At 45.2% G+C, this 12,459-nt stretch overlaps 1 protein-coding gene across 1 annotated transcript; it reads left to right on the top strand.

The window, feature by feature from the left end:
• The first annotated feature begins 2,242 nt into the window (after positions 1 to 2,242).
• Positions 2,243 to 3,076, top strand: LOC144932954 (trace amine-associated receptor 1-like). The gene has a single exon (XM_078857354.1). It carries the CDS (start codon positions 2,243 to 2,245, stop codon positions 3,074 to 3,076), a length of 834 nt encoding a protein of 277 aa, XP_078713480.1.
• Positions 3,077 to 12,459: the final 9,383 nt, after the last annotated feature.

Genomic DNA, 12,459 nt, shown 5'->3' with positions numbered 1-12,459 from the left:
CGCCGTAATTAACTCATCCTATCCACGGTACATAATGTGTCGGGAGATGAATATCACGAATCCCTTTATTCTTTTATCCGCGGTCACAAAAAACACGGATAACCCTGCAGATAACCTCCTCTTATCTGCAAATTACATCTTATCTTAATGTAATTTATATAGAGCCTTAACCTAGGCACTTCCCAGAGAATTAAGAACGGTACCTATTAATGTAATGGTGGTGATGAGGTGAAAAGAAATCGATGAGAGGAAGCAATGGGGGCGAATCTGCGACGTGTGAATTCGGTGAGAGCGAAACTGGTGACAGTAAATGATGATGAATGGATTGAATGAATGTGGAAAGAGTGATAGCAATATGATGAGAATATGAAGAGGGGACAGTAACGTTGGTGGCTATGAGGGGTTATATTAAGGGGTCGTGGGGCGAGCGAGGTGGAAATCTCAGGTAAAGGCCGCAGGCCTCTACCTCACAAATGGCAACAATCCATCGAGCTCCATGGAGATGGAGCGATGGAGTCAGGAGCATAATTCGTGTGGGGCATGCAGGGGGTGCCCCGCTCACCCACCCCCCCGTAAACAAAGCGACGAGTTAGTGCCCCCTAGACAACCATCATGAGATATGTTTTCATCAACAGCTGTGTAGAAGAACAACAACTTATTTCATATGCGATTTACATTTATTTTATGAAAATGCTTCCACGTAGCATTCCGTTTCTGGGATATTTATTTCACTAGATACGCGTCAGTCGTATTGCGAAGAGGTGACTATACGGAGTTGCGGTGGCTGCATTTTGCGAAGCCGGAGCGCCCCTACAGCGTTACATGTTCGAGACCGTGAGCGCAATGAGGCGAGTGGGCAGAGAGGTGCGACCGTGCGAGACAAATCAAATATTTGGGCCCCAACTGACCGAACGCCGCTGATAATGTCGTTACTATGCCACTGAATGGAGTGGACGCGTGTGCTAAACGTGTACACAGTGCACCGATTACAGTGCTGCAGGGCATTGTAAGGGTGCTATTACAGAGGGATGTAATGTGAGCTAGAACCTGCTGGGTAAGTTTGGAAAACATAAAAAACACTTCCAATTGAAAACGTCATTAGTTTAGATACGTAACAGGTTGTTAGCCACTTAGGCATTAACATTTTTAAACAATAATTTAAGCATAATGCTTTATGTAACCATATCTATACGTGTGACCCATGCCAACTGCAGTACTGTGTGTGCTTTATCGAAATCCTTCCACCCTTTGTGAATCCATCGCTGGATGAAGGCCTCATCACACCATGTTTGGTCATGTGGCTTGTTAAACCATACATAGCATTACCAAACCACCACATTTAAGACTACATTGATCAAGGGTTAGGTCCAGGACAAGTTCAGATGGGAACCGTGACTGGGATTCAAACTCAGGTTGCCGGGGGTTCATCGGGCAGTGCACAAATGACTGTGCCACCGCTCCACGCCAGCTCGACGTAACAGTCGCTTCAAATGGAACACAGAGACATTGTAGTTCTCTATTAATATACCTACGTGATCTTCTTGGTTCTTTCGGTGAAGTCACGTAGAAGGGAAATAATAAAAATAAAACATAATAAAATAAATTTCTCACGACGTTTCGGCCACAACACAAGGTGAAGACAGACAGAGGTGTCTGTTGTGGCCGAAACGTCGTGGGAATTTTATTTTATTATGTTCTATTTTTATTATTTTATTATTTCCCTTCTACGTGACTTTACCGAAAGAACCAAGAAGATGAATCCCTGCAGTCACGAAAGCTTTAAATCGAAAATTATACCTACGTGACTTTACCGAAAGAACCAAAGAGTATAGGGACATTGTACGCACACAAACTGCATACACCTTTGCAAAAAATTACGGTGCATCATAACATCATCCACGGTGCTATCGTTTTGTGAAATTATCATGAGACGAAGGTGATGTGCACAGGCCAAGTGGAGCAGCATACATGCTTAATCAACCCCACATGAATTATATGCGTGCACACGGTTATGAGTAATTAGTGGCCGTGACATGACAATGTAGGTAGGTGTATGGGGCTTCCACCTCCCTTCTCTGTCACTTAAAATGTCACGCTAATGGGCCACAGAGGAATAATAAAGCCTCCTTATTTAAAGTGTCGAGTGTGCCCCCCCCCCCACATGAGCTCACGATTTTGCGCGAAGCCATTCGGCCTCACAAAGCTTTGCTCGCCGTCGAAGAAGGGACGACATTCAGGACACATGGAGAACTTGGCAGCAGCAACTCCCCTCGATGTTTTCGTCATCGTGTTCAACGTGTGCTTGGCGGCCGCCATCGTGATCTCGAACGCAATTCTGATCGGCGCTCTCCTAAATTCAAAGGGACTTCTCAAACACAACAACTACATTTTCATGTTCAGTCTCACCGTCAGCGATTTCATCATGGGCGCCGGCTGGTTCTACAACGGGGTGTTTGACGTGCGCGACAACGTGGGCTCCATCTACAGCGTGACGAACGTCTTCCCAACGATTCACGGCATCTCTCTGCTCACCATGCTCTCGTCGATGATGGACAGGTACTACGCCGTGTCCTCTCCGTTCAGCTATTCGCAGAAAATGACACGCGCCCGGGTGCTGATGGTCGTCCTTTGGATGTGGCTGTGGCCTTTTTTGACAGCGTTCGGCATGGCTTTCGTGAAGGCGGACGCCGCTCGCAATTACCAAGGTTACACGACAATAGTGGTGACCGTCTGTCTCCTGGTCATCATGACGGTGGTAAACCTCCGGCTGTATTTCATCACCAAAAGGCAACTCAACCGCGACCCTGCCAACGACGGGGAGTCCAAGAAGAATTCGGCGAGGCTCATTATCGTTGCGTCCACGGTCTTCATCGCCTTCTGGCTGCCAAGCCTGATCAACTCGAGCGTGTGCGGCGGCTTCGGCCTGTGCTTCCCTCCGCGTAGAAACAACCTCAATCCAGTGAACGTGATCCGAATGTTCAACACGCTCAGCTCCCCCATCATCTTCCTCGTCGGAAGCCCTCTGCTGAGGGATTCCGCGAAGAACCTCGCTCGCCGCTTGCTTTGCAAAAGGTAACGCTTGCGCGGATTTGGCGGAGGAAGAGCCTTGTTTTGGGGAATGGTGTCAAGGCGCGGCGAGTTCCTTCGGAGAGAGTTGTTGCTTTGCACGTTTTTTGCCTTTATTTGGACGTCAAGGAGGCGCCCGTACCCTGGCTTGCCAGGAGAAGGCAATACAGCAAAACACGTGGACTGCACATTGTCCTTCTGTGCGGGATAAAGTGTTTCCACCTCGCACACGTGGGTTTTTTTTGGCTGAAAACACCTTCATTCATAGAGGACTGCAGAGCTTGGGCAATTGCTGGCACCGGCTCATCGCGTTGCTGCCTTCCCGCGTGTCTGTGGTTCCTCATGCCTTTGAGTCGAGCTCTCTCTATAAGTTGAAATTATATATATATATATATTTTATATATATTACAGGTTAGAATTGATTACCAAACATTTTACATTCCCCAAAAATATAGCGTACAGACATTCTTAGTTATTTGGAGATGCATAAATGCATACTACAGTTGGCAAAATCTTTTCACTGTGTGTTTTGTGGTGCATTTGTTCCATTTTAGTTGTTGTTGATTAAAAAAAAAATAGTGTCATAATCGCATAGGGATGGAACAGCGACCAGAGTTTGATTTCCCAGGCACAGATTGCATTCAGTGGTGAACAATAGCTCACCATGATCCTGGGCCACCCCTTTCACCATAGCACACTGACCAGAGTGGTGAAGTATGGCCACACAAATCCCAAAGACCGACACAGCAAAGGGAAGTCTTCATCCAGCATGCAGTGACTTGACAAAGGGTTGTAACTCTAAACGTAGGCTTTCTCAACCATTGTTAGAATGCATAGTTTATTCTGGGTTAGATCGTGTAGGTATAATGTGACCGTGTTTTAAACTGTTATTAGTACTCCATAAGTGCGTTTTTATGGGTTAAATATATAAACGTGTCGTTCAAACTAAATGTTGTGGCTTGGCTCTCCAACACACCAGTGTGCTGTACCAGTGACGAATTGGCACGTTCTGTTTGCGTGACAACCCTTACTAGTTGGCTGTGTCGGGTGGTGGCGGGTTTTAACGACACATTTATATATTTACGCGATCTAACCCAAAAAAAAACCTCTTATGGATGATATTGGTCGCGAAAGCCTGCGTGTTAAACTGTTATTAGGACTGTACGCTTTTTTCATATTCATGATGACAATACATTTAATAAGATCTACGGTATTGTTTTAACGATTTGTGTGCTTCATTCCAGATCTGTTCATCCAAATGTTGGTGCAAGAGAGCGGAAGGACGGCGGTGGATCGATGGTAGCAGTGGTGGAACATAGAGCATGAAACATCTCTTACATTTTCTTGGTTCTTTCGGTAAAGTCACGTAGAATGGAAATATTAAAATAATAAAAATAAAACATAATAAAATAAAGTAATAAAATAATGTATTTTATTATGTTTAATTTTTATTATTTTATTATTTCCATTCTACGTGACTTTACCGAAAGAACCAAGAAGATGAATCCCTGCAGTCACGAAAGCTTTAAATCGACATTTATACTCTTTGGTTCTTTCGGTTAAGTCACGTATAGGTACATTTGTCAAGAGGCAATGTATACCCAACAGCCATTGCCTCCAATTACGCCGCACTCTCTTATACAAATACACCTCCAGCTTTAGCCCCACAAACACCTCGTGCAACAGAGCAATCTCACATCATATGCTTCAATTGAACCGTTTAGCTGTTCCTTTCTATGTTTTTTTTTACATCAGTGGGTCAGGAAAATTCTAAGTCGTACATATTTCACAAATTAATCTTGCGAGATTGGCAAGAACTTGATTGTTCTACCACAACTACTCACATTTGCACAACAATGTACGCAAGTTAATACAATAAAACAATGGGTGTTTTGTCTTCATCTACTGTGAAATGACATTCAAGATGTATCTGAACTATTTGACCATTTGGCCTGCTTCAGGATATACTGACACAAATTGGCTGAGTTTTTCATCCTGGCCATGGCTAACATCGGTGAAAAGTGATGCCTCTAACGGTGCACCAGTCCTCTCCATCAGCGTTGAGGAACCGAAATGGCGCTGGTGAGGCCTTCATCCAGCAGTGTATTGACAAATTGGCATATATTACTATTATTGCTATTTATTATATTATCAAGCTAGTGGGGAATAGGCAATGCAATATCTGATATAGGTAGTACATAAAGTAAGCAAATAAATATATGAGTTTACTTTCTAAATAATTAGGCTTTTTAACCGACATTTTTTATATGCCTGTACAGGGTGATGGAACATATTTCTGCAATAAATTAGTCATCCCCCCCCTCCCTCTTGGCCGTCAGTCCCTGGATGGACTGAAGATAGAAATGACCCATGTGGTAAGGGACATACAGCCAGGAGAATTGAGTTGCGTGTCTGAAAAAATTGTGTCAACATATACGTTTCTGTTTGGATATCGAAGGTTTACAATGCAATCAATGAGCGAGAATCAGTTCTACTGCACATCGGATTTTGAATCGACATTTACATTTAATTGAGATTTTGTTTTGAGCGATTTAATATTTTCAGTTATGCCTAAATCTGGATGTGTGCATAACTGAAATGTTAAAGCTACGATTGATCATTGGTTTTGGACCGGATCTCGTGAGCACAATGTGTGTTGTAGCCCCTGCTCCACCCGACAGGGCCAGTTCATATAGTTGTCACGTGATGAACAAAACGTGCCAATTTATTGCCGCTACAGCAGCACCAGTGGTGGTGTCGGAGAGCAATCCACAACATTTAACAATTGGGTGCAAAAAAAAAAATCGGTCATGAATGACACTATTGTTAGTCGCAAAAAAGTACGTGTTCAATTTATTAAAGCTATGCAGCACACAGAACGGGTTGGTCTGAAAGTTAGTACTGTCTACGGAATTGAGACAATAACGAGGCGTGTTTATCTCGGTTAACTAACTTTTGATCTACGCAGTTGTATACACATAGCAGTGAATAGATCATGGCTGGTGAAGATAACGAATCATATTCACTTACACAACTCGCTCCTTCAGCCCTCGTCCTGTACAGCTCGTTTGGGAGACTCTCTCCACGCTCTTGAGGGGTGGGTGGGTGCATTATGACATCCCAGTAAATGTTCGTCATAGTTCGAGAGAGAAACGTAAACGCGTTGTTAGTTTTTTTTTAAATAACCATGGGTATGGCAACCACGGTAGGCAACGGCGTGTGCCCTTGTCCGCGTGAATTGTGTTCGTGTGCGAAATAAAAGTCTTGGAAGTTCAATTTGTGGCGGGAGCTGACGACAACCGTCGGTCATTTTCTTTGCACCTACACGAGCGAGCTCCTGTTGATTCGCGTCCAACGCAGAAAAAAAACAAACCAAGGAGGCAGCGTCGCGCAAGCGACCGCCCATGCTGAAATCTTCCGGAAGAATGGAGGTGTGATATCGGCCAATTCCCCTTTGAAATAGGTGTCGGAACGGTACTGCGGTGATCCTAAGCGAAACCCACAGGCGTGGTCCCCATCGCGCTAATTAATCCCTGCTGCTGCTGCGGTTCTCAGCGACGGTTCGCGTGACCACCGTCACGACGACCACTGTTGAAAACGACGCCTTTATATATATCGGGGAGGAAGAAGAAGAGGAGGAAGAGACAAACCCACACACACAAAGGAGGGACAAGAGCGATGGCACCGGAGTCGCTCGCGAGCTTGGCAAGAACTCCGGGCGACGTGGCCCTCGTCGCGTTTCACGTGTGCCTGGCCACCCTCATGACGGCCAGCAACCTCGCATTGATCGTCACCCTCCTGTCGGCGCGCACGCTCCTCCGAAAGAACAACTACATCTACACGTTCAGCATCGCCCTGAGCGATCTCCTCGTCGGCGCGGGCTGGTTCTACAACGGGCTCTACAACGTGCACGAAGGGCCAGGGTTGGCGTACTACGCCGAGACTCTCTTCCCGATGTTCCACGGTACGTCGCTGCTCACCCTCCTGGCCGCGATGGTCGATCGCTACTACGCGGTGCAGTCTCCGTTCAGGTACGCGCAGAAGATGACGAACCTCAAGGTGGTGATCATCATCTCCGTCGCGTGGCTCTACCCGATCTTGACCAACGTGGGCATGTCGATGAACCCGGGCGGCGGGAGTCTCACGTACAACGGCTACACCACGATGATATTCAACATCCTCATCCTCGCCGTGATGCTCGTCCTCAACGTCCGCCTCTACGTGGTCACTCGGCGGCAGGCGCGGAGGACGCCGTCGTCCAACGACCGCTCGGCCAACGTCATGATCGTCGCCTCGGGGCTCTTCATCCTCCTGTGGTCACCCAACATGGTCCACTCGAGCATCTGTAAGGCGTTCGGCGCGTGCCTGAGGTTCGCCAACAACGCCTCGAACCCCTTCATCACCACGCGGATGGTCAACACCCTCGTCACCCCGATGGTGTTCCTGATGGGGAGTCCCGCCACGAGGGCCGCCTTCAAGGAGCTGACGCATCGCCTGGGCAGGAAAAGGTAGGCTGCTTGCAACAAGGCCAGCCCTTGAGCAATCGTCAGGTGCACGACATCAGCCCCAGGTGAACCTGCCACGGTCACCGCCAGTGGCAAGTTCGATAACGAGGCACAGCTCTCTAATTGAAGCTCCCAGCGCGTTTTCTGATTGAAGCTCTTGCTGGACATCTGTGTGTGGGGGGGGGGGAGAGCTTTATAGCTCATCGGATTCCTCCAGTACAAATGCATATTCAGATTCTGAGCACGTGGAGGGAAAGGTCGGAGATCACACCGAACGACAGATCGGATTGCTGCTATAGAGCACAACCGCGAAAACGAACTCGGTAGTCATGTTGGAGAGAGAGGTGGGGGGGGGGTTGTTTGGCTATACTTCACCACGCTGGTCAATGCGGGTTGGTGAAGGGGTTGAGGGTGGGGAGGAGGAGACGGTTTAGGACCGGTTCAGATATATTCCGCACGCCAATGATGTTAGCCGTGATCGGGCATCTCACTCAGGACGCGGGGTTAATTAAAAGTGTGCCGCTTGCTGCTGTCATTGTATACACGGTCAAATCGCGCTTGGAAGTAAACGTGCTTTGGAACGCACGACTACGTCCATAATCACATAATGCATCTGTTCCAGATCTCAGCGCAATGTCTCTGATAAGGGAAATGCACTGCCCCGTTCTCAAATGGCAACGTGGTGCGTGCCTCGTGACATACACGGGTTTTATGTAACTCGTGTACGCGTCAACGTCGTTAAAACTACCGGGACAGCAACGGCACGAAGAATGGGCAAAACAAGCATCGCGCGAAGTAGCGATCCGTCCACGAATCTCGCCCATCGGAGACACGCATCGCGATGTGCACGCGAGAAAAGGTAGCGAACTCCGAAAAATTACGTGGGTGCTGTGGCACGCTGATTTTTACGCGGTCAGGCTAATAAAGGACGATTGATTTGTTTAAGGGTCAGTGCCGAGGGATTTTCCGGTGGTGGAGAATTGTGATTGTGTTTAGACGCCGTCACCGATGGGAAACCCACAATAGAGCTCGTGTCGATGGTGCCACAAGGTTACAGATATGTAAGGAAGAAACACACAGAGGTATAGACATACTCAATTGATTGGAGGAAAAATATCCAGTGATTGAACAAAATCCAACGATTGGACAAACGTACGAGGTGTCCGAACAAGAATATACCAATTTTTAAAAAAAATAGTTGTATTGTTATTCGAGATGCCGAAAATGTAATAAGAATATATGTAATATACTTAGTTATGTTATGGTATTGCTTGGATATTCCTGAATGATTAATACACTTCTGCATGTCGTCCATCATTCATTATAGACAATCGTTCACTATGATCAATCTAATTCGGCGTTAAAACTCGGAGACAACGCTTTCCAACACAGCCGTAGGGATGGATGATGACACAGCATCAACAACAACACGATGTTTAATTTCTGCAAGGTCCCTTGATGTGCTAGTGTAGGCTTTACTTGAAAATAAAAACCACGGAGATAAAACAAATATAATGGTGTTAAGTCGGCTGTAAGGGGCGGACTTGTCATTATAGCCGAAAATGGGGTGTCGCTTAAAAAATAAAGTACCAATCGAATAACGATAACACGATTTAACTTTAAATATGGGACTTTAAGCTTTCGTGACTGCAGGAATTCATACTCTTTGGGTCTTTCGGTAAAGTCACGTAGATAGAAAAATACAAAAAATAAAAAATCACGACGTTTCGATCGCAACACAAGCAATCGTCTTCAGGTGAAAAAATACAGCTGAGGCAGGAAGAAATATAGCGAAAGATGTAACTTTATTTTTCGGTATATTCATTTTCTGACACCCTGTGTAACCGCGGACAACACCCATTGCCGTGCTTCCATCTCCCCTGGCACCTCGCAGCCATTTCGTGTAGCTCCAAGCCTTGTAAGAACACCTGCTAAGGCACCGGTGATCATCCGTACAAGTAGCAACTCGGCTCAAAAGTCGACTTTGCTTCTGAGATCCGACAAGATGAGGCTCATCGAGGAAGATTTGTTTGAGGTCAGTACTGTGCTCTAAATTTGAAAACTCACTTCTTTAGCACTGATTTTGTGTGTTGAGTTTGTTGTCCTTCCCCCTCCAATTAGCACGGTTGGCTACGTACGGTGCGAAAGAAGTTCAGCATACGTACTGCAGTATAGGGTGGGGCGTTGGCGCAGTGGTAAGCGCACTGCACGATGAACCCGGCGACCCGAGTTCTTACAAATCGGCAGCAATGATATCTGACCTTTACCTGGGCTTTCACCCTTCACCAACCCGTATTGATCAACATCGTGAGATATGGCCAAACATGACCCGCATGGCAATGGGAGGCCTTTTTCCAGCAGCGGGTTAACAAAGGAGCTGTGAATTGCTACTTAAAATACTTTACTATTTCCAATACGCCTTGGAATATAACAAACAACACGCAACCGATGTCAGCTAAACTGTGTGTGTCCCTTTTGTTTTGCAGAACTGTGAAGCCACTGCCCACGTTGAATGATCCATCACCAAACAACAACTAAACACGTGTAAAAGACAAAAAAAAACAGTACTGCAATAGCATTTTACAGGACACAACACACAAACGCAAATATATCATAAACGTTGCCTTTATACACATTATAGTTGCAAATGGTAGGGAAAATACCAGAGGGTCGGAACAAAATATGATAGCTCTACAAGTTTGAATCGTTCACACTTCTATTTACCGATATCGATTTCGGTTGTTTATAAACGCTGCCGAAAATCATTTAGAAAATCTCAGTCAAGCATCTGTTCAACCAGTGATAAAAAAAACTTGCATATATCCATAGAAACTCCTGCACGTTTGTGTGCACTGAATATTGCATTGATGTTGAATTGGACAATATTGTTATGATTTTAAGGTATGAAAGAACTTGCTTTCAAAAAAATCAATTGTTGCTTATAATGTTTAAAGGTATGTGTTACATTGTACATTTTGTGTGTCAGCTACATTTGAAAAAAAATGCTTAATTTTTCCCAAATTTTTTTAAAAAAAACTATTTGTGCTCAGACCTTAGCATTTCCCCAAGAACGTTTGGAAATATTTTACCTGTGGCCAAATCACCCTCAATGTACCCTTGGTAATCATGGGAAACTGCCTTGGCGATTCCCAACAATCGTATATGCTTGGGCTGCAGGCTAGCGAGTATAGGTAGCAACACCACAATGGGGCATGGAATCTATATTCGTGGAGCTTTGAGTGTTAGCCCTCTCGTGCATGACTTTATCCGTGTACTCTGGTTCCCTCCCACGCAAAGCTACCCACATTTCAATGCAGTTCTCCTTAAAATAATCAAGAATGCTTTTCCTGGATAAATAAAGGACGTTATTATTTATTAAGCTGTTGTCATGCTTCTTTCTTTTCTTTCTCATATGAATACTTGAAGGGAATAAAGTAGACTCAGCACGTTATACAAGAGCTGATTTAAATGCGTTCAAAAATGTAATTGCACGGTGAAACATCAGGGAGTGTAACATAATCTCATAACGTTTCACAACATTAAAAAGACATTTCTAACACACGTTTGCGTAACTTTGCAATGTGCGTGCATTTATCAGCATACATTTAAACGTGTCTCTGAATGTCCCAGCACTAATTGTAGGGCCTATCTTGTACCCGTGTAGGTAAATACAGGGGGCTACGTCAATTCTTGTTGCTTCATGTCCTGTTAGAATAGCGAGCCGCAGTGGAAGCCAAAGGGGAATATGAAAGTGACATGCACCCCCCCACAGACGTTGCCTGATGCCAACTCTCTCTGAAACAAGCAATGGCTTCGAGCATGCAACTTACACAGGGTCAGATTTAGGCACCGGCTCAGTAAGCTGCAGCTTAGGGCCTCACATTATGAGGGGCCTCTAAACACGAAAACCAAACAATACGAAGCTTCAAGTTTGACATAATCGGTTGAAAGATAAAGGCGATAGGCAAAACAGACTCTCTAAAACGGTTATTTTTACTTCGATATGACAAAAAATTCGAGGCATTCCTCCATGGGGCCTCTTACGCATAGCTTAGGGCCCTAGCATGTCATAACCCGGTCCTTGAACTTATAAAACTGGTGGAGAATTATTTTGACGTACTTATAATTGCATTTAACATATGCCTGTCATTTGCCAAATGACTACATAGTGGTAGCCTCCAGTGGGTCAATTAAAACATGTCCGCTTTTATCACATTATTGTATCATCCGCCCTTTACAAACAACGTGGGTGCCCAACTTTTATTTCAGTACAACGTGTGCACCGGCTTAAAAATACTGTGTGCGTGTGGTGTATGTCCACAACAATTCTAGGAATCCACTCACTCACGACAACCGTGAATACTCAAAGCAACCCTAAACCCCTTTTCAGGACAATGAAGCCAAAATGTTAACGCCTCACGTGTGGACTGACGATGACGGACAGCAATCACGGTGACATGATATTTAAAGAGCACCCTGCAACGCAACACGATTTTTAAATCTCTTATATTAACTTCACTTGCTTGCTTGCGCACTTACGACCGTGCAAATCTTTCGGTCGTTTTTTAACCCACTTCCCGTGATCCAATCGAGCTGATATTTTCCACACAGACTCGTTGTGCGTGACAATTAATTTTCGTGAAATTTTTTTTCCAAAATGTTACACTTTTTAGGAATTATTTTTTATATTTAATTACCAATTGCTTAATGGTGGCAGGCAATCATCTGACCCATAGGTGGCAGCCATCTCCAGCCAGAGGACGAGAGGACTCTAGCCGCCACGCATATAAAGGATTTATAGTGAAAAACTTTGTTTTTACGGGTTAATTTTTTATGAACGAGGTAGAAGGTGTAGGCGCAATCCAGCAATTGCTCGCTCACACCACTG

This window comes from Lampetra fluviatilis, chromosome 6, assembly GCF_964198595.1.
Source record: "Lampetra fluviatilis chromosome 6, kcLamFluv1.1, whole genome shotgun sequence".
In the NCBI taxonomy this organism is placed as follows: Eukaryota; Metazoa; Chordata; class Hyperoartia; order Petromyzontiformes; family Petromyzontidae; genus Lampetra; species Lampetra fluviatilis.
Note: the sequence above shows the minus strand (reverse complement) of the source record. Positions and strands in the feature narration are given on the sequence as shown.

Coding starts and splice junctions, on each gene's coding strand:
- LOC144932954 (XM_078857354.1), top strand. CDS start 2,243: ATGGAGAACTTGGCAGCAGCAACTCCCCTCGATGTTTTCGTCATCGTG.